Raw genomic sequence first — 25,456 nt, 5'->3', positions numbered from 1 at the left:
GTCTATGGTGTTTCCTGTTTTATTTTGTAGTTCGTGATCCCTGTGTGTCCAGTTTGGTGTCACTTCCTGTCCTTGTGTGTTTCCCTCCTTTTTGATGAACTTAATTACTTTCACCTGTGTCCCCACCTGTTGCTCGTTACCTTGAGTGTAGTTAGTTTCTCTGTTTCCTCTCTCCTGTGTTGGATCATTACATCTTCTCCAGTGTTTCCCATCCTCTCATACTTCCTGTGTTGTACTCCAAGTGTTGTTGTTTCATGTTTATTTTTTGACATTTGGGGATTTTGGTTTTCTTGGATATTTAAGTAAGTTTTGTTTGTACCTTTTGCCTTTTTTTTGTTATCTCCCTATTCTGCCTCTGGATCCTCCTTCATTTTTCACCCACTGTGACAGTAATATCATGAGTGGTGGAAGTTTTATTAGTACCAGTACAAGTGGTAGTATCTATGCAGTACCATCAGTATTAGTAGAGGTAATATAATTCATAGTAGTAGCTGTGTTGTGGTGGTACTATTATCATAAGGAGGGGTAGCATTATGAGTATTAGTGGCAGCGGTATCACAAGTATTGGTAGTATTATCATATGCAGTGGTAGCAGTATAACTGTCATTAGCAATGTCATTTAAAGTACTTGTTGTAATGTTAGAAGCAGAGGTATCATAGTTTGAAGTTTGAAGTTTTTATTTTATTATTGTGTCATGCATACAATCATATGCCCAGCCTGCATGGGCTTACAAGTCACCATACATTTGTACAGTCCGGGGTCAGAGCACACAGCATGATCATTCCTTGTAAGGAAACTGAGGGAGAAAATAATAACAGGAAAAAAAATGAATACAAATAAAAAAAAGCACACTACTTAAAAAGACTATCTTGTCTTCTCTTCCAGGCTTTTGATATAAAATTAGCAAGTTTAAACACGTCAAAATTAAACAACCAATTGAGTTTTTGCACATCAGTCCACCACAATATTTCAGGCTTTTCACAGGCGATTTCTTCAAATAATAACTCTCTGAGTTCATCATAACTTGAACTGTACAAAAGAAAATGGGACTCTGTTTCCACTTCATTCAAATCACACATCTCACAGAGTCTGTTTTCTTCTGTGATATTTTTGAATGGACCGACCTCAATGGCCAGAGGAAGAATACCAGATCTTAACCGTGTAACAAAGATCTTTGGCTTCTAGATAAATGAGACTTTACATATAATTTGGGGATGAAATTATGCTTGATCTTCACATATGTCCTTAGTTTTGGTTTGGACAGAACATTTTCAACCCATTTTACTTAATATTTCAATGTGAGCTTATCTTTCACAGAGTTATCATAAGTAGTAGTACTATTTGCAGTGGTAGATGTGTCATTAGTAGTAGTAGCATTGCCAGTAACAGCAGCCGTATCAGTTTTTACAATGATCATGTTACTGTTGTTCCCTTCTTTTTTCAAAACTCAGGAAAGACTGCCACAATTAACAAATAATGCATTATATTTATTCATTAAATACCATAGGGAAAAATAATGCTTATGAGGTGTGTAAAAGTAGTAGTAGTATGCATGAGAGTATGGTGTAGTGTAAGGTGTTAACCTTGTGGATACAAAACAGGTGCAAAAGCTGGCCACGAAGAGATACGAGCAGGAAGTCAAATGTCTATATCCAGTGGAGCAAAGATCTCAGATGCTCTACATCTGGGTGGATATATCAAACAGCCCCTCGGGTACCTCCAAGAAAACCTATTCACACAAGTTCAAATCTGAAAAAGCATATTCTTTTTCCAAGCAGGGGTCATAAATGAAAATAATCTAACATGAGCTTCCCTTTCGATCCAGCCAAGCCTGTGCTGTTAGAACTTTTTTGCAAGAAGTACCCATGATAGATCCAGTTCAACAACTGAGGAGTGCAACACTCTGAAAACAACCCAGCACTATTTTTAAACCCCAATTAGCAAAATGTAAACCTGCAGTAATGAGAGATATGGAGAGTGAAAATGAATCAGCAGTCCAAGAATAAGAAATGCTTTACTGTTGCTGAGCATTTCACACAAACCCAAGAAACGTCTTTATTACAAAATCAAATGATTCTCAGGTCAATCTTTACACTATGGAATGACAAAGTAAAACACTCTAATACAATAGTCAAGCTAGAGTTGATTCTCTCTCACGTCAATCCCCATCCGGCCATGACGAGGAGCTCCCAATTCAGTGAGGGGCATTTAAGTACACATGTTAATGAGAGCACTAACCAACCAGGAGGTAGACCCTGGAGTGAACAATGATTATAAACAAAAGCAAACAATTTAAATTAAAAAAAAATTAAAAAATGTACTTAAATGACAACACAATAAATTAAGCAATTTTTTTAATCAACTGAAGTGGATCCTAATTCTAGCTGCTAAACACATTTTCCTCTGATCAAATTACACTCTCCCCCTGCTGGAGCCCGCTGACCACTCCTCAAAGTCTTCCTACAGATGCTGTTAAAAGAGCGTTTTGAGTATGAAACGTTAGGAAACATAAACATACTGTACTACTAACTGCTGCAGCCATTATAGCCATAGAGGAAATATACCAAATATTAACAATTTAATACTCCTAAATTTAGATTGATAGATAGATCTTTATTTGTCCTTAATAAGGAGATTTGTTGTCTCCGTCTGTACAAGAATACATGTATGAAACACAAATAAACAATAAACATCCACCCAGCCTCACAACAATGGTGCACATCATCCCACATATATATACACACTGGACACTAGGGCTGGGTATCACCAGGTCCATCGCAATACAATACTATCACGATATTTTGCCCACAATAACAATACTATCACGATACAGCGATTCTGCGATAATCGATATATCAAGAAATATCATCCACGATACATCACGGTATCTGTGTAACTGAGGAAATTCAGAATTTATTGAGTGCACTGAATCCATTTCACAGGAATTACAAAACATTGTCAATCAATTTCACATGGAAGACAGCTAAGTAAAACAAAGTATCTACTGCACATATGGTCTAACAGATGGTCTATACGTTTTGGTCGGATCAGAACGTGTATACAGCGACTTGTCTCCATGCCAACGATACGCAGACAGCATGTTACTGGGTCACTTAGAGTTCACTGCTGCTAGTGCAATTTTCACTTTTGTTTTCTCTGCTGTTTGCTAATCCTCCGCCTTGCACCATTTTCTTTTTCTTCTTGTTATTTCCTTTTCAAAGAGTACTCTACCGCAGCACCCACTCTTATTCATGCTAAGCGACATCATGTGGAGGCTTGAAGTAGTGACTCTGTAAATCAAAATTGGAGCAGGCTTTTGTGTGAGAATCTGTTTAGAACAGCTGTATGTTTATTGTTTAAATATCGATATTTGGGGCCAGTGTATCGATAACGTATGGAAAGATGAAATCTCGCGATATATTGTAGTATCGATATTTTGGCACACCCCTACCGGACACATATGAACACACAGGACACATATATGCACGCCGGACACATATGAACACACCTGACACATTACATGGGCAATTTATTTAGAAGTGCTATGGCGGACGGGACAAAGCTTCTGCCAAACCGGGCTCGCCAACAGTATGAGGATCTGTATCTGCGACCAGATGGGAGTAGTGTGAAGACTGAGTAGAGGGGGTGTTGGTGGTCCAGTGTTATAGTGCGTGCTCTGCGTATGATGGCTCTGTTGTTGAGGTCAGACAGATAGTGTGTGGGGAGGTGGATGATTTTGGTGGCAGTGTTTGTGGTGCGTATGAGTTTGGGTTTTTTGGAGACACTTAGCATGTTGTAGTAGCAGGGGGAACACTAGAGGAGAATGGGTGGGATGATGCTTTGGTACAGTAACAGTAAATTTAACCTGCTGGAAATGCATAGTTTTTCTCAATCATGTTTAATTTTTCAAGGAATTTTCCAACTTTGAAGCAGATCAAGGCTCACTATTTCATGAAAGTGATTTCAATTGTCATGGTACTTCTATCCCTAAAACATGAATCCGTTTCCTTGTGTCCCTTTTACTGGATTTTGTTATTTTTGTTTGTCCAGCTGTATTCTTATTGCCTTATTTTGTGTGTGTGTGTTTATATAGCTAGTGTGTGTTCTTATGTACACTTGCACTTAGGCTGCTCTAACAGGCAGCCAAGAAGTGACAGAGGCATAAATAAATAAGCAACATGGCCTTATATCTGTCACAAAGATACACACATCAAGACTTGCAACAGTGTTGTGAGCCATGTTCAACCAACGACAGGGAGGAACAATCCCACATGGAAATAAAAGCACACTGGTGCACACACACACACACACAGAATTCCAATATTATCACTGTTTCTTATTTTTGTTGTTCAGCTTATTGTACACAAATTCTTATATTACTTGACACTTATTACTATAAATCTATTTTTAGACATTGATCGAAAGAATGTCCAACCACCACTGATTATTTGTGTGTGTTGAGAGGACTCCTGCACATGTTTTGCCACTATGTGGTAATGGTTTTAATGGATGGTGGGTCAGCATGGGAGGCTGTGTGATCCATGAGCAGTGAGCGTCCGTCACCACACCGACAGGCAAGGCTGGAGTATGATTAATCCCCTCTTTCTCTGGGAATTTGTCCTGAAGTGTAAAAGTATGTCTTTTCCCACAATGCACTTGTTTCCATGCTGACGAAAAAGGCAATTTGCTGAGGATGGGGTGTGAAACCGATCACTTGGCATCTTTCTCCAGGATGATAGTCTCATTTATGGAAGTTATAACTGCTTAGGTTTGGTATAGTTTTTGTCAGTTATGATGGTATCAAGCAAAAACACAACAATTTAGCGATCTTATGATAACTGTTTTGGTAGGAAGTGTATTTGAAATGTCTCACAGTTCCTCATGGCGCAGGGAGACTGTGGGTACAGCATGACTGTAGGTCAAAGCTGAATTAAGAGGTTGATGTTTACAAGGCAGCATCCTGACATGTGCAGACATTGAATCTCCTGAGAAGAGTTTTTAGTAGGGGTGTAACGATTCTTTTTTAAAAACGATTCGATTCATATCACGATTCGTGGTTGGTGATACGATTAAAGGACGATATTGGTTCATTTAGAACGATAGGATCTGAAACGATTCAGTGACTTGAAATCGATTCAGTAACTTTTCAGCCAAAAATTCAACCAGTGTGACCGTGCATTAAATACCTTGAAACTTGTTGTTCCATGTTTTTCACTCGAGCCGAGTTTTGGCCTCTCTGACTGAACATGCTGGGGAGACCTGAGGCTTCTGCAGAGCTGATGTTACCTTGCGCTGCTGCTGCAGCAGGAATGCTGTAAGAGGTGCCTGGACGGTCGGCGTTGTATGAAATCCCATGGCGCCTTAGTAAGTGGTTGGATAGATTTGTCGTGTTGCCGTGGTACTTTACTTGACCTTCACATATCATACGAACAGCAAGCAACTTATTTGGAACATCTCCATCTTTGCATAAGCCAAAGTGTTTCCACACTGGACCGCAATGGGGGCTTGATAATTTCTCGCTCACCGGCTTCTCCTCTGCCATCCGCCATGCTATGTTTTGTTGTCTGCTGGCGCATGGCGATAACGTCACAGACCGGCAGCCTGAATTGAGTAACGTTTAACGTCTTTACCATTAAAAGTGCAAAAAAACCACATCCATATAAAGTCTGCTGTGCTTAAATCCACTGTGTTATTTCCTGGTATCGATACAATCGATTTATTACCTTTTACACCCCTAGTTTGTAGCACTTTTGAAGCTCTACGTATATGACCTACAAAAGCAAACAAGACTACCAGAGGAGACCATCAAAACTGACCCCAGATCCCAAAGAAACCTTTTTATTCTAAAACCTTCCTGTTCCCTCTTTTGCAGATTGTAGAGCCTATCTTTAAGGGTTAAGTGAGATAAGTGTGACACACGTCACACAGACATGTTTTTTTCTCCTCCCACATGATGAAAATAGCATATGTGTGTCTGTAATGTGTGTATTTTACACTTGATGCGCATTTCTGAGAATCTCAAACAGGGATCAGTGTCAGGAAGGCTGAAGCTTTGGGGGGCTTTAGTATGAGAACAGCTGTGTCATCCTATACATCTCAATAAGCCCCAGACTGTCTCACACACACACACAAACACACACACACACACACACACACACACACACACACACACACACACACACACACACACACAGCTGCAGGGGAGATACAGAATCACACACAAACACAAACATAGGAGAGAGGCGTGTTGTTGAGAGGTGATAGACAGACACATATAACAGACAGATGGACAGACAGACGGACAACAGAAGAACTGTCTGTTCTGGGACTTATTGTGTTGTGACTGGGGATGATGAGGATGGACACTAGAGATGCTGTCTGTGCAGACACTTTACTAATGTTTTAACGACGTTGAAGATAATGCATAAGAATAAATTATCACCCTCACTGCTGTTGCGCCACAAGACAAAGGACAAAGAGAGGTCTACAATTTAAAGTCTGCGTTGAAAACATAACGACATTTTCTTTCAACAAAACATATTCTATTTACAATGTGTTATAGGCTCACAGTTACAGGAAGCAAACAATCATACTAAACGGAATATGAGAAAATGAAGAAAGAGAGGCTAGTCTAAACAACATTCAGAGATGCAATCTGCCGTACTAGTCCCATGACAGCACATCGTAAAAGCCCGAAAGTTGTTACCAGAGCTCAACAAACTGGTCCTCTGTCTCATAGTTCCATGTCTCAGCACCAGCAGCATCATTCTTCTTCCCAGAGTCCCAGATGAGGCCTTTATTGTGTTTTACTATTACACACTGCATGGGATAAAATAATGTGACAGTTCCCATAACCCCACGTCTGCCGAATTGGGCTATAATCATACTGTAACATGTAGTCTAACCTCCACATACGGCATACCAAGCTTTATTGTCTATCCAAAGCTTCAGCGGGGAACTTCATGCATGTGCTGACTTTGGCGCCCCCTTGTGGAGAAAGTGATACCCTTTATATCTCATGTCCTGAACATGTGTAAGTAATGTTCTCTGACAAAAAATCTCATCTTGCTTTCTTTTAACAGTCAAATTCATCATTCATCATGAATGTTTACAGTGGTGAAAGACGGGTTGCCTTCAATGCTGTAAATTCCTTGTCCGACACTTGGCTCCTCGAAGCAGTTACCAGCTTTAAAAATGATACATAATTTTTTTTTTATCTTTTTCCTAATGGTCTGAATTGCTTTTGGAGATCATATAGAACAGAGGCCCTCAATAGGCGGCCCCCGGGCAGCCTATTTGTGGCCCCCGACTGTTATCCCTTCACTCTGTGTTTTTGTCGGGTCACCATGTGTTTACCGGGACTTGTCTCCATGTCAACGATACGCAGACAGGCTGTTACTGGGTCATTTGGAGTCCAATGCTGCAAGTGAAATGTTTAACTTTCACTTTCGTTTTTAGAGCAGTTTGCATATTGGCACTTTGCCAGCTGTAGGACCCTAGAATGCATGAAAATTACGTGTTCCAGGTTTGGTGCTCAAAGAAAATTTGAAGGTGAAAATCAGCGATTGAAAAAAGAATGGAGTGAAACTTTTGCATTCACTCACTCACCAACCACCACAAGACCCATGTGCTTAATATGCCAGGAGACTATAGCTGGGATGAAGATTTCCAATTTGAAACGGCATTATAGGACGAAGCATAGGAATTTTGAAGAGACATTTTCTCAAAATTTTGTAGTGAGAACTACAAAATAAATGCACTCAAATCTTTATATCAAGCTGCAAGCAGGACTCTTGACACATCTATGACACAAAAACACACACCAACATTCACAGTAGTTCATATTGTTGTTGTTATTTTGAACGAAAAGGACATTTTGTTTTGTATATTACAGTATTATTGCATATGGTCTGACCAACCTTATTAAATGGACCTTTGGTTCATTAAAAAAATATTTGTGGCCCTTTTAAGATTTGTATTTGAGTACCCCTGATATAGAGGCATCATTGCAAATTTTAGTCTGCTTCAGCACCAGTGAAAAACTCCTTACTAGAGCTTTAACTATAAATTATGAAAAAATAAACATCTTTGCATTTTCTTTGATACATAAAGGAAAATGTTTACTGAGTAGTAAATCAAGGTAGTTGACATCCATAGAATCAGATACTGTTCTGCAACCAGTGGAAGCCCCCTGCTGGCCATTTGAGAGGATGCACATTTTAAACACTTCTGTTTTGGCTTCACTTTTCAGCCCAGGTGCTTCATTTGCTTCTTAGTATATGGTTGTCAGTTTGTTTCAGTGAAAGGGACTGAATAAAAGCACCCTCACCAGATCAGGATTATAGTTACAACAACAACAACAAAAAACTTCTCCTGATGAGCTGAACTTTGTATTATGCTGTGAGCCAGTGAAAGGATTTAAGTACTGGAATAATATTCTAAGCTTTTTGTACTTGGATTATGTATTCCACTGCTGTGATTTGCTTTTTTAGCAAAAAGAGCTTTGCAGTCAAAGATGAGATGAGTGCATGAACCAGTTTCTGGGAATCAGTAGGAAAAATGAATATAAATAAACTTCCTGAGGTTTTTTTTCAAGGGAAAAAGATGCCCTGTGTCAGATATTGATCTCAAGTCTGCTTTAGGGTTAAGTAACAACATCTTATTTGGATTATTATCAAGAATTAAAAGATTCAAAAGAAGAGTATAAGCAGCACTGATTTTGGAATCATTGCTGCTTTTCCCGTACCACTCTGCCATAGACCTCAATTTCCTCCAAAGCCTAAAAAAAATCAATCAAAGAGGAACAATGTTGCATTTTAGTGACATATTAATTAAACATTAAGAAATATGTCAGTGGGATCCCTTAGAACAACCTTCAGGATTATGATCACATGGGATGACATTTTAAAATATCTCCCACAAAGCCAGAAGTGGGCCAAATAAAAAAGTTTAAAAAGGGAGGACAAATAGCTACTGTGTATGTGACTGTGCTACTTTGAAAAGACATAACACAGACAAAAAGGATAAATCAAAATGACAGTGCACTTTTTTTTTCTGTGTGCCTGTATAACTGGGATTATGCAGGCTACCATTGTGGCTTTTTAGTGTAGCTGTGTGTCTGTGCGTGTATTTGTACTAATCTCTGCTGGGTCGCTTGCCAGTCAGACAGGGGTCATACATTTTGAACCCAGGCATGTGTCCAAGAAAAAACCCAAACTCTAAACCCTTCAAAACAACCCAAAGTTGGATTGAGAGATTATGATTTCTCATCTCCAGGCAGCTTTGACACATTCCAAAAATTCCTTCAGCATTAAAGAGCAATCTGCAGACATGACCCTGAAAAGCCCTCAGTGTATACAGCTGTAACTGTAGCCAGAGCACATATGTTGTTTTGGCTTGTCACGGTCATTAACTGCTTAATACCGCTCTGAGCAGACCACATACACATATTTCATGTGCTATTTTGAGATGAGGATTTATGGTTGATTCATACTCAATGATTCAGGACGGTGCTCCTCAATAAGGAGGTATGATATGATAAGAGTATGTAATATAAGAAATGTCTATAATCTTTACATTTTTGAATTCATGGTGACCTTTCCAGGGACTTCATAAGTCACCTATTATTAGAATTTTAACATAACTAGTGCAATAATTGTGTGGAAGTGGTATAACGATATAAACACATTATTTGCAGAACTAACAGTAACCATGCATTAAAATAGCTGTCAGATAAGGACACACACATCTGACCAAAGCTTTCTACCCTTAGGCTGTTTCGGCTTGGCACTCCATGGCGCTGGGATTTAGTCTCACAACTAACTGGCTCTGTACCTCTCAGAAATCCTTTGGACAGGCAAGTGAATGTGGATTTAGTGGATTTAGCACACGCCACCAACGGCTGTGATAGAGTCTTGCTCTTCACAGTGGAGATCTATGAAGGTGTTGCTGCCCCATCCTGCTCACTCTGCACTTTCCTAAGACTCCACACGTCAGACAAGAAACAATGTAATGGACTTGGGAGCCTTGTAGCCTGAGCAACCGAAAAACTTTGATCCAGCATTCTCCCAGAGCCTTGCTGGAGTAAAAATCTTCTCTCATGTAGCCGGTGTGTGTAATCAAGAGCGGCTGTGAGAGAGGGAATGACAGGCAATTTAGGAATGATTAAAAGCCACTAAATCACCCTGTCACTGTACAAAATGTGTGTTAGAGCTCTCCTGTTTCCTGGTGTGCTATCCACCAGCAAAGTTGCCTTTCAACACAGCCGCTTGCTTGGAAGAGCAGCCATAACTCATCGAAAGTGGCTGCCAGACGGAGGACATGATTTCCTGTCTGAATTAATGGGATAGATTGGACACCGGAGTTGGCATCGAACAAGTAAACATTACACACACGCCCTCAGAAGCTTGCATCGGTGTCTCTATCATCTTGGCATGTAGATCCCCCTCCCTTTACCTAATCGGGAAAACAAACTGTGCCTCTATTTCCTCATCTCACAAAATCTTGAGATATAAAGAGACAGACGGTTTAGAATCTGCCTTGTCTTGTCACGGTGATGCAGGTGTATGACTTGGCAGTATAGCTCAGTAGCTTGGACACAGTCACAGTGTTATTTAGCTCCCTGGGGTAGGGTTGGAGGGGTCCCTACACAGAGGCATATTGCACCAGCCTGACTGCCATTAACTCTCTCTGTATGACTACCCCCTGTGACTCAACTCTGCTGCGGTGCACCTCCTGAGAGATGCTGTCAATGGTCGAACAAGTGCAGACTCTTTGCTAAAGCAAAAGTGGAAATGTGTGATTAAAACTTTAAAAACAGAAAAGAAAAGGAAAATTAGAAATATGTTAAAAATAAAATTAAAATTTGCATTTAAAGTTAGTTACAATGAGCTAAAGGTTAAAGGTTAAAGTAATGCATTTAAAATCTAACAACGTTTAAATTACAGAAACATCAAAAGTGCAGTCATTGTGTTTATATAACTGAATTAGACAACATATGCTGTTGTGGCAGGTAGAGGTGGATTAGGTTTTAATTACTTTTACACTCGTACTCATAGATAGTTTTAATGTTTAACAACCAACAATTTGACCCTACCTTTCATATTAATCTTAAATCTGAAGATCTAACATTAACCTGTATGACTTGATTGAGCATTTCTAGGGAGGTAAATAACTGATGTAATAGCAACAATCCTACAGATCTGACACGTGACAACTCCAGGATGATTTTTGTGTATCAAAGGTCACAAATCAAAAAGGTTGGAGACCGCGCTAAGCTTTAATCCATTGTATTTTATAATCTGATTACACGTGTCTCTATTTGACACAATAATCCTTAAAGTGACTTGTGACTCAAAATGTCAGAGCTAAGGAGTTCTTGTACAATATTTCACCTTAGGGTACAAGTATGGAGTAGAATTAAATGTTAGTTTGCATATAAAGATTAAGACTCATTTGGTAAAGGTTCAGTCGGGAGAAATTAGCTGCTTCAGGCCAAATATAAGAAAAGGTGTGCCTCATCGTTTAATTTCATTAGAGCAAAGTGAGATAGAGTTGGTCTTTTTTTTTATCAATTATTATTTTATATGACCTTTAAAAATGCAGGAAAGGTTATCTGTGAAAGACAAGTAGCAGTTAATGTCTTCCAACTTCCAGCGACTCCCTTATGTGGCATCTATCCACTATAAATACTGCCCTGCACTGCCCTCTACTGGTGAAAATGTTCCAGATCAGCACATAGACCATGTCAAGTGTGAACACAGGATGATGCAAATGATATATAAGGAGTAGGTAGTGATATCAAGAAGAGCGAGTCAGTTTCTGGCTGTGCTTCTAAGTTAGTTATTCTGCTATAACATGACTTTGCTCTCACCTTTTTAACAACCTGGCACTAACAGTCATCTGCCTCCACTCTCCATGCTGCAATTTAAACATATCTTCCTCCTGTCCAACAGCTGCGGCCAGACATTCCCAGCTCTCCCCAGCATGACTCACCATGCGCTGCTTTCACAAGCTCGGCGCTAGAAGGAGTAAACGCCCGCACACATGCAAACACTCACCGGCTACAGAAGGTGACATTCACCAGGCTGCCCGCCAAATAACCAGGGCCGACCGCACAAGGGTGAAATTAACTTTTGGAGCTTCCTGCTCTACTACTTTTGCGAAAAATTTGGAGGGGGGGAAAAAAAAGTGGTGTGTGTGTGTGTGTGTGTGTGTGTGTGTGTGTGTGTGTGTGTGTGTGTGTGTGTGTGTGTGTGTGTGTGTGTGTGTGGAAAAAAGAGGGAGGGAGACAGAGATGGATGCAGGGAAAGTGAACCACTAAGGCTTGCTCCCAGATAGACAGGTGTCCCTTCCAATGTCACAGACTCTCCACAGCTCCAAGCTGACTGGCGGAGCTCAGACTTCATTAGCAGGTCAATTAACATCTCCCAGACATCATCTGGAGGACACACTGGCCACCCAGCTGCCATTACACACTTCCTAATCTCTCTTCCCCTCAGAATAGCATCAAAAACTATGTAACTGCAGCCTAATGACTCAGTCTACAACTTGTACTGAGTGTTTAACCGCAATACAGCATGTAATTGAGCAGAGAGTGGCAAGGTACCCATGAGCAGTGTTAGAAATGTGAGCTCTGGACTCCAGAGGAAATCTTACATCAACTAAATATAACGTTTTGTGTATTTCTGTGCATACAAATCTATATTTTACTTCTAAGTGCAGACGTCATGATTTCTTTCCTCCTCTATTTCCTCTGGCCTCCCTTCACACACCTTATATGTCTCACATGTCATTCTCTCACATCACAATAACACTGCTACTCATCTTTTCAAGATTGATCTGAGCCAAACAGAGAACAGCAGCATTATTGCCAGTTACTCAGTGTAGTGCTGCAGGCAGATAGGCTTTTGCAAAATTGTTGACATTGATGCATTCACATGGGATCACAGAAATACAAAAGCAGAAATGAGAAAAACAACTCGATTTATTCTCAGCTGACCCAGCCACAGCCAAAGGCAGCTTCTTCACATGACAATGTCACATTTCCCTTATTTTAATATTCTTTGCAAACTCAGCTGACTGTTTTTTCCTTTACTTATTAATTTTTTTTTCAGTCCTTTTCTTCATAATTTCTACAATTAAAGAAAATTAAATATCGTTCATGGTTAAAAGAAAGGTGTTTTATGAGTCTATGCAAAAGTGGTTTGTTCAACCAACCTGTTTTTCTGTGAAGAAGCTAGACTTACCATTGTTACAATAAATTACGCTAAGGATACGCTACGGTACAATGCGATATGATTTGATACGATACAATATGCTGTGATATCATACAATAAAATGCTGTAGGATCAGCTACCCTACGATGCAATACGATACAATGTGATACAATACAATATGGTATGGTACGATATGATACAATACAATATGATATGATATGTTATGATGCGGTACAATATGATACAATATGATGCGATACGATAAGCTAAGCAACACTCCGCTGCAATACGATTTAATTTGATAAGATGCAATTCAATACGATACAATACTTTGTGATGTAATGCAATACGACATGGTACGGTACAATATGATACAATGGGATTTGATGCAAAGCAATGCGATATGATATATGGAGTACAAACAACACAGTGCGACACAAAACAATGTTAAGCATGTTAAGCTACGCTACGGTACGCTACAATACGATGCTATATAATTTGATATGATACGATGTGATACAATATGATATGATACTAGGAAAATGCAATACCCAAGGGTACGATACGATGCGATACAATATAATAAGTCACAATATGATACTAGGAAATGCAATACAATATGGTACGGTTTGATACAAAGGGATGTGATGCAGCACGATGCAATGTGATTTTATACGATACCATGTGCTAAAAAACTATATGATATGATACAATAGAATATGCAATGCGATACAATAGGATGTGTTACAATTTCATATGATATATATATATATATACACACATTTATATATATATAGATATGAAATTGAAGGGGTAAGTATTGATCTGTTAAAAAATTCTTTGTTTTTTGTTGCAAGGGGATTTTTATCTTTGAATCTCAGCAGTGAAAAAGAGTGCCTTGCAAACAGTGTAGTGAAAACAATGGAACACTGGATCTTTCAAAGGATTATCAGAGAGCTGTGCTGAAGTAATAAACTTTCCAGCAGTAAACTGGCCACTGGATGGCTCATACAGTGGGTACGAAAAGTATTCATACCCCTTCACTTTTTCTACATTTTGTTTTGTTACCGCCATATTCCAAAATGGATTAAATTATTTTTTCCTCTCAACAATCTACACACAATACCCCATAATAACAAAGTGAAAAATGTTTGGCAGAATTTCTTTTAAAATTAATTAAAAATAAAACACTCAAATATGTCATGTACATAAGTATTCACACCCTTTGCTTTGAAACTCAAAATTGAGCTCAGGTTCATCCTTTTTCCTCTGACCTTCCTTGAAATGTTTCTACAACTTGATTGACTGCACCTGTGGTAAATTCAATTGATTGGACTTGATTTGGAAAGGCAGTTTAACATAAAACGCTGCAGAACTTGAAAGAATCCAGGCGTTTATACAGAGCCTGATTTCTGCCTTTGAGTTCAATTTTGTCTAAAAACTAAAAATTACATTATTAAAAATATGTATCAAGATTTTTAGGCTTATCCAGGATTACCAGCTTGACTGCACATGAGGCAGTGTAGTAAGACAGTAGACAGTAAACTTCAGTCCTAATGAGCTTGTTAGGACGACTAAAGGTTAGTAGTTATCATCCTCTGACTGTAGCTCTATCAGCATTACATCCAGAGCAAAGTTAAAAACAGTAAACCGTCACAGGTGTACATCCGTCAGAATGTGTAAAAAGTTCATTTTATCTACTCAAAAGACTGAGGTTCAGAGTCTTGGTTTCTGCATGATGACTCATATGATGAGTCAGCATGTTTGCTGTGGGAAAGGCATATCAGTTAGAAAGCTGAGGTATATATTATAAATCAATTGGAGAATATCTGTTTATATCCACTTCTCCACAGCAATGCTTTGCCTTTGTTAAAATCTTCATCCTTTTGGTGGTATTGTCCATTTGAACCATTAATATGTGCCCAACATATTCATATTCATAAATAACAAAAATAACCTGGTCCATGTTTTGTCAATTAGCACAGCCTTTGTATACTTTACCCAAAATAATTGATGCATGAAGTAACTCAGGGCCTACATTAGCAACTCAGTTTGATATGTTCGCACGAACCAAACACACCCCAGACCTGCAAAGATGAAGCTAACCAATAAAACAACAGAAACAAAAAGGAAAAAGAAAAGAAAAGCAGCAAATATCAATGATCATTATCAACCATGTTGAGGGAATAGCAATCATAGAATCAAACAGCTGTTATCTGACCATAATTTATTACTCTGGAAGTGATGGACATCTTCCAGCCCTGACTCTTTTCTGTGGTGTTTACAGTTCATCTAATAGGCTAACTTGAGTTGCTAGAATGGAGTTGGTGTTCAGAGACAGTAATGTTTGAGGTTTTTTTTTTTAGCAGCACTTGACTTAAGATTTTAAAAGATGTACATGAAGAGGTTAATCTTTGATGGATGACTGCCAGGGACAAGGGGTTCGTTTCAGTGCAGTGTTCAGCCTCATATGTTCCTGTTTACAAACAATCACCAGTGAAATGCTACAGTACCAAAATCCAGACACCTATGCAGATTTTAATTATCATTATTTTTTTAAACTTTGATTGTAAGTCAGATTGATGTCTCTTTCGTTGTTACAGTTTTTTTCTATACATTTTATATAACAAGTGGATATGGACTGATTTAATCTATTGCCTTTAAATAGAAGTTATATTATAGCAGGTCTCTGGGTGGTAACTTATTATTTTAAAAATAAAAGTGTACTCTGGACTGAAACAGCAAGAATGACCTATTACATAACGTGCATGTTTTCCTATCTGGTGGGACCGCCTCTGAGCAGAGTTGACACAAAAGCAAAGAGGGAAGTGATCAACCTCAGTTCACAGTGGCGTAATCGGCAGGAAAGATGGGCTGGATACCGGACTTTTCCATCGAGACCTGGACTTTAATAGTAATCGTCATTAGTCTCATCGCAATGTAAGTATGCAGCCGAACTTTTTTCTCTTACCTCTGTGTTTTCAAATGCTCAGAGAAAAACGTGACGGAACTGGAGATAAAGGTTGGGAAAGCCTGATCAAGTTTGCGTTAACCCTTCCCGGTTCGACGGTGGGTCAATATGAGGATTTTTAATTTAGATTGATTAACCCTGTGTTTAATCTATCATCAAAACTAATTTGAGATATTGAGTGTGAATTGACTTTTTTCTTTCTTTTTTTTTTTCTTTTATATAATTTTATTTTATTGAGTGTGCAGGTCCAAATACATCAGTACATCCTGTGATTCAAATAATTAGTCATCTTGATTCCAAAGAGTAAAAAATAAAATTAAAATAAAAACACAACAAACAAGCAAAAGACAAAAACAAAACAAAGAAATCAAATTTCATTTCGTAGATCCTGTGTTGTTCATTCACATTACAGTTATGTCAATTTGATCTCACAGGTAGTGGGTATCCCTTACACCCACTCTGTCATGTCTGACGAGTGTTTTATCACATTTGAAGCATAGGTGCTTCCTTATTTTTCCAATTTTTCAAAATAAGTTTCTGAAAAACTAATGATGAAAATAGAATGTGACATCCAAATGGTGAATTGACTTCTTTCTGTGGAATATTCAGAACGCTTCTGCAGTTCCACCTTATCAAAAAAGACAACATCAAAACTGAAGTCATCTTATCTGGTTGTAGGGACCACATGTATTGCTAATTTGCAAAAGAAGGCAAAAAACTCTTGATTTGAATAAATTAAATAAAAATGATTGAAGAAATCTAGCTTAGATATTAAATATATTCCATGACTCATGTTTATCTTGTTATCTTTAAGTTTTTTTATTATAGCTGACATACACTGGACTGATGATACAAGAGGCACACTATTACACCTAGTTACATAACCAATGGCAGGCAAATTAGTCTGTGAGCAAACATGGCCACCTCACTGACCACTAATACAAATAAGGATTCATATGTCAAGGAAAGAACTCCTCCCAAAAATAGTAGTAGGCAATGTTGTGTTGTGACAATATTTAATATTTTTCAAGGCTCTATACATCAACACAGGTGCCATTTATCTTTCTGGCTCACAAGCCCTCTCCCAGGTTTCACATTTCATGTAAATAAGAAAAGAAAATGTTGTCATACCTACAAAGTTTGAAAAGGGAAGGTATCAGTGACTCTACCCAGCCTTAGAGAACAATGCTGAGCAGAGGTCAGTCTAGGCAAAGCAGGCTTATCCTGTGTAGGTGTGACAAAGGTGTGTGGAAGATTTAGGTGTTTGTGCAAACCTTGATATATACTCTCTACAAGCCCATACAGGTTGTGTTTTTAAATAACAGTTCATTAGGCTTGTGGTCAGTTCAAACAGGGACAAATTCATGTTAGCAATTACAAGAAGACACAGAGATGTAATGAAAATGAATGATATAGGTAGAAGCTGTCAGAGGTATAGAGGCAGTAGAGCTAACAGGTAAGTGAAGGAGTTGTCTGCCAGGTTACATCTGTGCATTTCCACACAAGAGGTCAACCAGACACTTCAGATGACATGTGTTAGTGCACCAGAGGTGTGCAACAGCCTCCTTTAACAAGGCTAACATTATGACTTCAATAGCAGATATGCAGCTAATCTCATAGTTAGGTAATGCTATCTAGCTAATCAGTCAGTTCACAGCTTAACCGTAGGACCATATCTGTGATCATTTAGGAGCAATAAAACACAGCTGGAACTGGCATGACGAAGGAGGTGGATGACATATTGGTGTTTAATTATGTCATAAAGTAGACAGTGTATTGTTTCTGCCAATGCTTTGCAAGGCAAGGCAAGGCATATGTATTTATAAAGCGCATTTCAGCAACAAGGCAATTCAAAGTGCTTCACATAAAATGATCGGTATAGTTAAAAATCAGTTGAACATAAAAAGACAGTGGCAAACAGAAGAGTCTTCAGCTTTGACTCTTTGACTTAAAGGAGCTGAGAGTTGCAGTAGTTTGTTCCAGATATTTGGTGCATAAAAACTGAAGGATACACCATACTCTCCATGTTTAGTCCTGACTCTGGGGACAATAAGCAGACCTGTCCCAGATGACCTCAGAGGTCTGGATGGTTCATAATGTGTCAGAAGTTGCAGCGTTGAATGTTTATACCATGACTTTTAATACAGCTCTTAACTGTTTTTAGGAAATTAAAAATCAAAGAGTAAAGAAAGTGAGTCAAATAATCAAATTCAACAATCAAAAAATTAAAAATACTTAAATGAATAAAATGAAATAAAGCAACAAAATGAGCAAAAAAGTAGTTCAGTAATACATTTTGGTTTGAAACAGGCTTATTTAATACACTGGTCAGCATAAAGTGTATCATGTCACAATGGATTTCTCATCACAGTGTGGTAGATAGAGTTGTGGGACAGAATAACTGGTAGAAATCCATGTAAGAGATTTAAAACAACTGTTAAAAATTGCAAAAGGATTCGCTATTTTTTCTTTAAAAATGTTATTTTGATATAATTTCATCACACTCTTGATAAAGTAGGTATCATGAAAAACTCTGAAGTAATAGTAGGAAAATTGTTTAAGTATGAAGACCCTCTGAAATAAAAGAGTTGTTTTTTGTATCCTACTTTAATTCCCCAGATATGGATATTCTCCATATGGCTTTTTCAAGAAAATAGGCATCCCTGGACCAAAACCTCTGCCGTTCATCGGGACATTTTTGGAATACAGAAAGGTGAGACACATTTGCCTGATTGGTACGGGGATTTAGGAGGATGCTTTACAGAAAATGTTTTTGACTCCTTCAAGTTTCATCTGATTTTTTTAGGGCATCCACAATTTTGACACAGAATGCTTTCAGAAATATGGGAAGGTGTGGGGGTAAGTTGATGAATGTGATGTATTTTGTTTCATGTTAGTAAAACCAGAATATACCTAAGCAATACAACAATATCTGCTTTTGATTTGAAGACTCTACGATGGCAGGCAGCCTGTGTTGGCTGTAATGGACACAGCTATGATCAAGATGATCCTGGTCAAAGAGTGTTATTCTGTCTTCACCAACAGACGGGTAAGGAGAAACACTTTGGGGACAATTAGTTTTCCAATAACAGATTAAAGAGCCCAATATAAAGAAGTTATCTTTATATGTGGTTGTTGTTTAGGATTTTGGCCTAAATGGACCCTTGCGTGATGCTGTATCAGTGGTGGAAGATGAGCAATGGAAGAGGATTCGCAGTATACTGTCTCCTTCATTCACCAGCGGTCGACTGAAAGAGGTTAAAAGTCACTCTCTTCTCATCTTCATGCTTCTTTGTTTCATGCTCTGAAACAGGTTGGTCCTGCTTGACTTTCATATTTTCTTTTTGTGCTTTGGGGCAGATGTACAAGATAATGATGCACCACTCAGAAAACCTGACCAACATTCTTCGCAAGAAAACAGAGGCAGATGAAGTCATAGATGTGAAGGAGTGAGTGATGTTTTTCTTTTTCAAGAGGCTTTATCAGCAAAATTCTGTTTGTTTTTTAAACTTGGTTTGACCAGTTATGCTTTTTTTCTCAATTAAAAGTTACGTCTGACTTTCTTTGCAGATATTTTGGACCATACAGCATGGATGTTGTGACCAGCACCGCCTTCAGTGTGGACATAGACTCCATCAACCACCCCTCTGATCCATTTGTAGCAAACATTAAGAAGATGGTCAAGTTCAACTTCCTGAATCCCTTGCTGGTGATGTTGGGTATGCCATACATTACACTGTGATCACAATCTCTGCCTTGTACTCTTGAGCTCTATATCTTTTCAACTTCCCTTTGTTTCAGTCCTGTTTCCATTCCTCGGGCCTATTTTTGATAAGATGGATTTGTCATTCTTTCCTGCCCCGGTGTTGGAGTTCTTCTACAACTTTCTAAAGAGGGTCAAATCAGACCGCAGTAAGGATGAGCACAAGGTGAAAAGTTGATTGCTTGTTCGCTGATATTTAAAAACTGTTTCTAGAACACAGCCTGGACAGTCAAAGACATAATTCTCCCTTTCTTGTCTTGTAGAGCCGGGTGGACTTTATGCAGCTGATGGTGGACAATCAGGCATCAGAGGACAACAAGGAGGACACAAAGTCTGAAAAAAAAGGTTGGGACAGACCGTCATATAGTCGTGATTAAAGGGTGTTATCAGGATACCTTGCGTCTCTTTATGTGTGTGTGTTTAAAGTGGTTTCCCTTATATTGACATTATTACAACACACCTAGTTTTAAAATTAGTCACATACCAATCACAAATCAGACTGGAGAAATACACTACTGCTCATTCTAATGCATGTGTAGCCCTCCCAAACCACACGCTACAAGCTTTTGTTCCACTGTTATAGTTGCAGGGTTGACGGACAATGAGATCCTTTCTCAGGCCATGATATTCATCTTTGCTGGCTATGAAACCAGCAGCAGCTCACTGGGATTCGTGGCCTACAATTTGGCAACCAATCCTGAAATCCAAAAGAAGCTTCAAGAGGAGATTGATGAAACCTTCCCAGGAAAGGTTACTGCACTTTACGTTATTTTATTTTTATTCTGCAGCATTTTTTTGTGCTCCTAACTAATAATGACTTGACACTGTTTCCTCAACTCCACCTCCAGGTCAGACCATCCTATGAACCCCTGATGCAGATGGAGTATCTGGACATGGTTTTGAATGAATCATCAAGGCTTTACCCGATTGCTAACCGGTTAGAGCGGATGTCAAAGTCCTCGATTGAAGTGAATGGTATGACCATCCCTAAAGGAACCACTGTCATGATACCACTTTACACTCTCCAGCGTGACCCGTCTTTGTGGCCTGAGCCAGACACCTTCAAGCCAGAAAGGTACAATGATGGATTAATGTCAGATGAAGGTCTGATTTCACCAAAATTAAGTACTTTGACTAAGCCTCATGTTGTGTTTTCTCAGATTCAGCAAAGAGAACAAAGACAACATCGATCCTTATTCCTTCCTACCCTTTGGAGCAGGGCCAAGGAACTGTATTGGCATGCGATTTGCTCTCCTGATGATGAAGTTGGCCATAGTGGAGATCCTGCAGGAGTTCAGCTTTGTCACATGCAAGGAGACAGAGGTGAGATCACTTTTCATTACTTGTGGTTTTTAAAAGTGGGATAGCCCTATGCATGATTTGGTCTCAGAGGATCTAAACTTTGGTGTAGCTTCTTTTCAGAAACGTTTCTTGTCTCTTCTAGATTCCAATGGAACTTGGAGTTGACGGTTTTACGGCACCCAAGAATCCCATCAAATTGAGGCTGGAGCCAAGAACAGCTACTGCAGATTCTTTCTCAAGTTAACTCTGATTTATACACCCTGACAGCATTCAATTAACCTGCATCAAGTTACCACTACATGCTACTTCCCATGGAAAATTACACTAAAAGTTATCTGTGCACAAGCTAACCATTCACATGTAGTTATTTAGCCTTGACTGAACATTTTTAAAATGTAGCAGTTGTCTAAATAGAGCATATATTAAGAGGCTTGGCAAGTGGTTAAACCTTAACATTTAGATTGACATTAAAAATAACATTAAAAGGGAATTAACTTGATATAAAACATGCATTCTTTCAAAATTAATTTACTGTGAAGTAAACAAGTGCAATATATAAAACTAGTGAGGTCAGCCACTTCCCTCCTAAACCTAATTCTGCTTAAAAATATAAATCACTTTTATCTTTTTAAAAATTATCTCATCATTGGGTTTGATTTATATACATTTCTAATGTACTTCACATATTTTTTTTAATCTTATAATGATCTGACTATTACAGAATACCAACCTGGCAACATTCTTTTGTTGTTCCAGAGCCTTGTAACATATCCACTGAAGATTTAAACGGCTGTATATACCCACTAAATCCACATGTTGTGCTTCTGTTCTGTTGCCTCGCCTCCATGTTGGAAGTGTTTCCTTGTTGGCAGCGCTCCGTAGCTGAGCGCAGCTGAATAGGCGGGGGCTGTGGACGCAGTACAAACAAGCTGACATGATCTTGTTCTTTTGCTCTCATGTGCCTTTCAAATGATAACTTTGATTTATGCGTATAGTACATGTTACATATGATTCGCATTTATGGTGTTCTCCCAATCTAACCTGATATGTAACTTTTTTATGGAATAAAAATGCCTAAATTTAAGTTATTCAATGTGTGGTTTTGATGGTTTTTTTTTACAGTTTTTTTTTTTACTACAGTTTTAATAAATCAATCCACCTTTATTTATACCTGAAAGAGTATTTTATTTCTAATGACACAGAGTCAAAATCTGTAGAATCAAGTCTAAAAAATTAAGATACTTTGATTGAAGGCCTTTAAACAGAGGTTACTAAAAAATGTCCAAAAAGTAAAAGACACAGCTATTGACCTTTAGCCATATCTGATAAAAGCTACAATTCATAATGAAGTGTGCCTGTGTGGAAAAATGTAATGTACTTTAATAAAAGCACTATAATTTATTTAAAGCTATAGTTGGTTGTTACTTTGCTGAATACATCTAATACAAAGAAATTGGCCATTATAACATGAAGCTATGTTGCAGAGCTAATGGCCCATGTTTACACAAAGTAGCTCCAGTAAGCATCACTCTAACCAGACACAACATTTATATTCTTCTAAACTTCCCAAAAATAGCCCAGTACTAAAAAGTTGGATGTTTTTTTTTACTTTCTTTAGAATATTTAAGGAAGCATTGAATCACAATAGTTCTTTTTCTGTAATATTATACTAAGCTCCAAGATATAACAACATATTTACATTGGAAATGTATAGATTCTACATGTAACAGAGTTTTTGTTCACATACAGCACACTGTATGCCCTGTTTTTTATGCTAATTGAGGTGTTTACAACTTGATATAATACCTTGGAAATTCCTTGAGGACAAAGAGACTCTGAACTCTGACTTAAATACAGGATGACGTGTCTGGGATTAGGTACCTACAGTTGATGCTTTGAGTCAAGGGGAAGTTATCAGCACAGTCTGATGTGTTGTACAGAGTTAGAATACCATGCAGTATTCAGTGTGAGGATAAGGCTACCGATGTGGAGCTTTTTTTTTGTCTCTCGGCAACAAAGCCGGGGCACAATCTGGAGCAGATCCTTTAACAAAAACAAGTCGTCTATCAGGTTTGTGCACCCACTTTTCATAGAGACCCAGTATATGAAAAGACAGGAGAGGAACAAAACAAGGTCAAGAACATAGATTAGACTATTCAATGCCTGCCACTGTCTATTCTATGTCACTGAATAATTGGCCTACTTTGAGATGTCAGGACATTGTTTGAAGGGGTTAATGAATTCCAACGTGACCTAACACTCACAGTATTGTCAGACCAAACTAACACTATGCTTCCCCCATTTTCAAAGATAATCTGAAACAGGTTATGTGCCATAATGTGTGTAGCAGTTAATACACACAAATGGACATATGTTAACTCCACTTAACCATCTCATGGATGCCTCATGTGAGTCCTACAGCAGCAAAATTGCAGTACAGTACATTCTCTGAAGGAAAGGAACTCTTTAAACCAGATTGTTAAATGGTCAAGCAAGTTGATTGGTGAGCCACAGGCATCCACAGCAACCCTGTACACTAATCAGTTACAGCAGATAGCCACCTCTATTTTAAATTCTGCCTCACACCCTCTGCACAGTGATTTCCAGCTTCTAAACTCTGGACGACGGTTTTTAGTCCCAAGGTGCAGGACACAGCGTCACAAGAAAAGCTTTGTTCCTGCTTCTATCACTGAGCTGAACAAGCAATAGCTTTTATTTTCTCACACAGTCAGCTCCCAATTTTATGACTTGAGCCCAGATTGTCTTATTTATTAATGTGATTCTATCGTTTTTATCGGTTGACTGTTCTCTGATATGCATTTTAAATGGAACCTTTAGCACTTTTATCATTTTATCATGTCTATTTATTTTACAATTTTTTAGTGTTAGATTGGTTTTAGGATATTTTTGTATGTTTTGCACATCAAGTAGTTTGTTCTGTCTGAAGTCTATCTTGTAATTTTGTATCGACCTAACATCTCACTGGCTGCAAAACAAGTTTACCTACGGGTACAAATAAAGAAACCTGAACCTGAACCTTCAATTTGATCTGTTGAGCAGTTACAGAGATCTAAAGATTTTTTTTTTTTCAGATATACACGCTCACTCCCAGAGCCGTGGGAAGTGGCTTTAAGTTGGGGGTGCTGTAGTAAGAGGTGCATTTTTTTTTTCTTTTTGCATTTAGGTTACTTATGCAACTGATAGGCTATATCGCACATACATTTTATTTTTATTTCTCTGGTTTGATTACAAGCTTTCAAGAGAACTTTTCAATAAAAATTCAAAAAATGCAACTTCCATACCCCGTTGTACATCAAAGAGGAGATAAGCCAAACCTGGTAAAACAGGCCCAAAAGTCAGTAAAGCGCATTGAACAGAACTTATCCAAATACATTTAGTTCTTAAGCAGGCACATACACAGGGCCCATGCATCAGGTTATTTTAAAATGAATAATTAGTTAAAATTGCTATAATTATTTCTCAAATCTTCCTCAGGCATTACATTTTCAGAAAATAATACAATAAAAAAACTGATTTATTGTGTTAATGTATTTCTTTCAACTTATTTATGCATCCAGAAAAAAATGTGTGATGCCTTTTCCAACAGTGGGTGCTGCAGCACCTTCAGCACCCCTACTTCCCACGGCCATGCTCACTCCGTGACGGTATACCCACCAGAGACGTTCACGGTCGCAGCGTAGCGATACTGTCATCTGGCCATTAAGGGAGTTGAAGCACCATGTGAGACAAATTCAAGCCCAGAGAAGGCGTCAACTATGGAAGAATTATTTTGCAAAAAAAAATTGCAGTACCAATTTACATCGCATGTTTGGGTTTCTGCATGAGCTTTTTTTTTCATTTACACCCTACCCGAATAAATAGCCTTTCTGAATTTGGCCTTTGAATTACAAAAACTCACAGTTTGGGTGCATTTTATGCACTTTAAATAAAGGAACTACAAATCATAATTAGCAAACGTGCACATAAAGCGTAAATGAGGCCTAATCTACTGACAATTCAAGGATTGATACATAAATGTGCTGAAATCAACAACAAATTAACACTGGACGTCCGAAACAAAGAGGTTTATCTCACAGATCCAGGAACGCCCTTATCCCCGCCCCCTAGCGAGAAGCCCGCCTCTGATTGGTCACATTGTTGCTTTACGGCCTTTTGATTGGCTGGCGGCCTCGTCACTGAAC

The 25,456-nt window shown here is 38.4% G+C and overlaps 1 protein-coding gene across 1 annotated transcript; it reads left to right on the top strand.

The window, feature by feature from the left end:
- Window positions 1-14,780: 14,780 nt before the first annotated feature.
- Window positions 14,781-22,342, top strand: LOC117821419 (cytochrome P450 3A40-like). The gene is made up of 14 exons (XM_034695669.1): window positions 14,781-14,798; window positions 16,022-16,158; window positions 18,809-18,902; window positions 18,996-19,048; window positions 19,139-19,238; window positions 19,333-19,446; window positions 19,550-19,638; window positions 19,760-19,908; window positions 19,991-20,118; window positions 20,216-20,297; window positions 20,536-20,702; window positions 20,801-21,027; window positions 21,113-21,275; window positions 21,397-22,342. Exons 2-14 carry the CDS (start codon window positions 16,088-16,090, stop codon window positions 21,496-21,498), a joined length of 1,539 nt encoding a protein of 512 aa, XP_034551560.1. The 5' UTR covers window positions 14,781-14,798; window positions 16,022-16,087; the 3' UTR covers window positions 21,499-22,342.
- The last annotated feature ends 3,114 nt before the right edge of the window (window positions 22,343-25,456 follow it).

The sequence above is a fragment of the Notolabrus celidotus genome, chromosome 11 (genome assembly GCF_009762535.1).
Source record: "Notolabrus celidotus isolate fNotCel1 chromosome 11, fNotCel1.pri, whole genome shotgun sequence".
NCBI lineage: Eukaryota > Metazoa > Chordata > Actinopteri > Labriformes > Labridae > Notolabrus > Notolabrus celidotus.
The sequence above is the reverse complement of the archived record's forward strand: the minus strand, read 5'-3'. Positions and strand labels throughout refer to the sequence as shown.

What these genes read in the sequence shown, in the direction of transcription:
- LOC117821419 (XM_034695669.1), top strand. Translation starts at nt 16,088, where the DNA reads ATGGGCTGGATACCGGACTTTTCCATCGAGACCTGGACTTTAATAGTA. An exon ending in CATTTTTGGAATACAGAAAG is followed by an intron (nt 18,903 to 18,995) that starts GTGAGACACATT and finishes TGATTTTTTTAG; the next exon opens with GGCATCCACAATTTTGACAC. An exon ending in ATGAAACCTTCCCAGGAAAG is followed by an intron (nt 20,703 to 20,800) that starts GTTACTGCACTT and finishes CTCCACCTCCAG; the next exon opens with GTCAGACCATCCTATGAACC.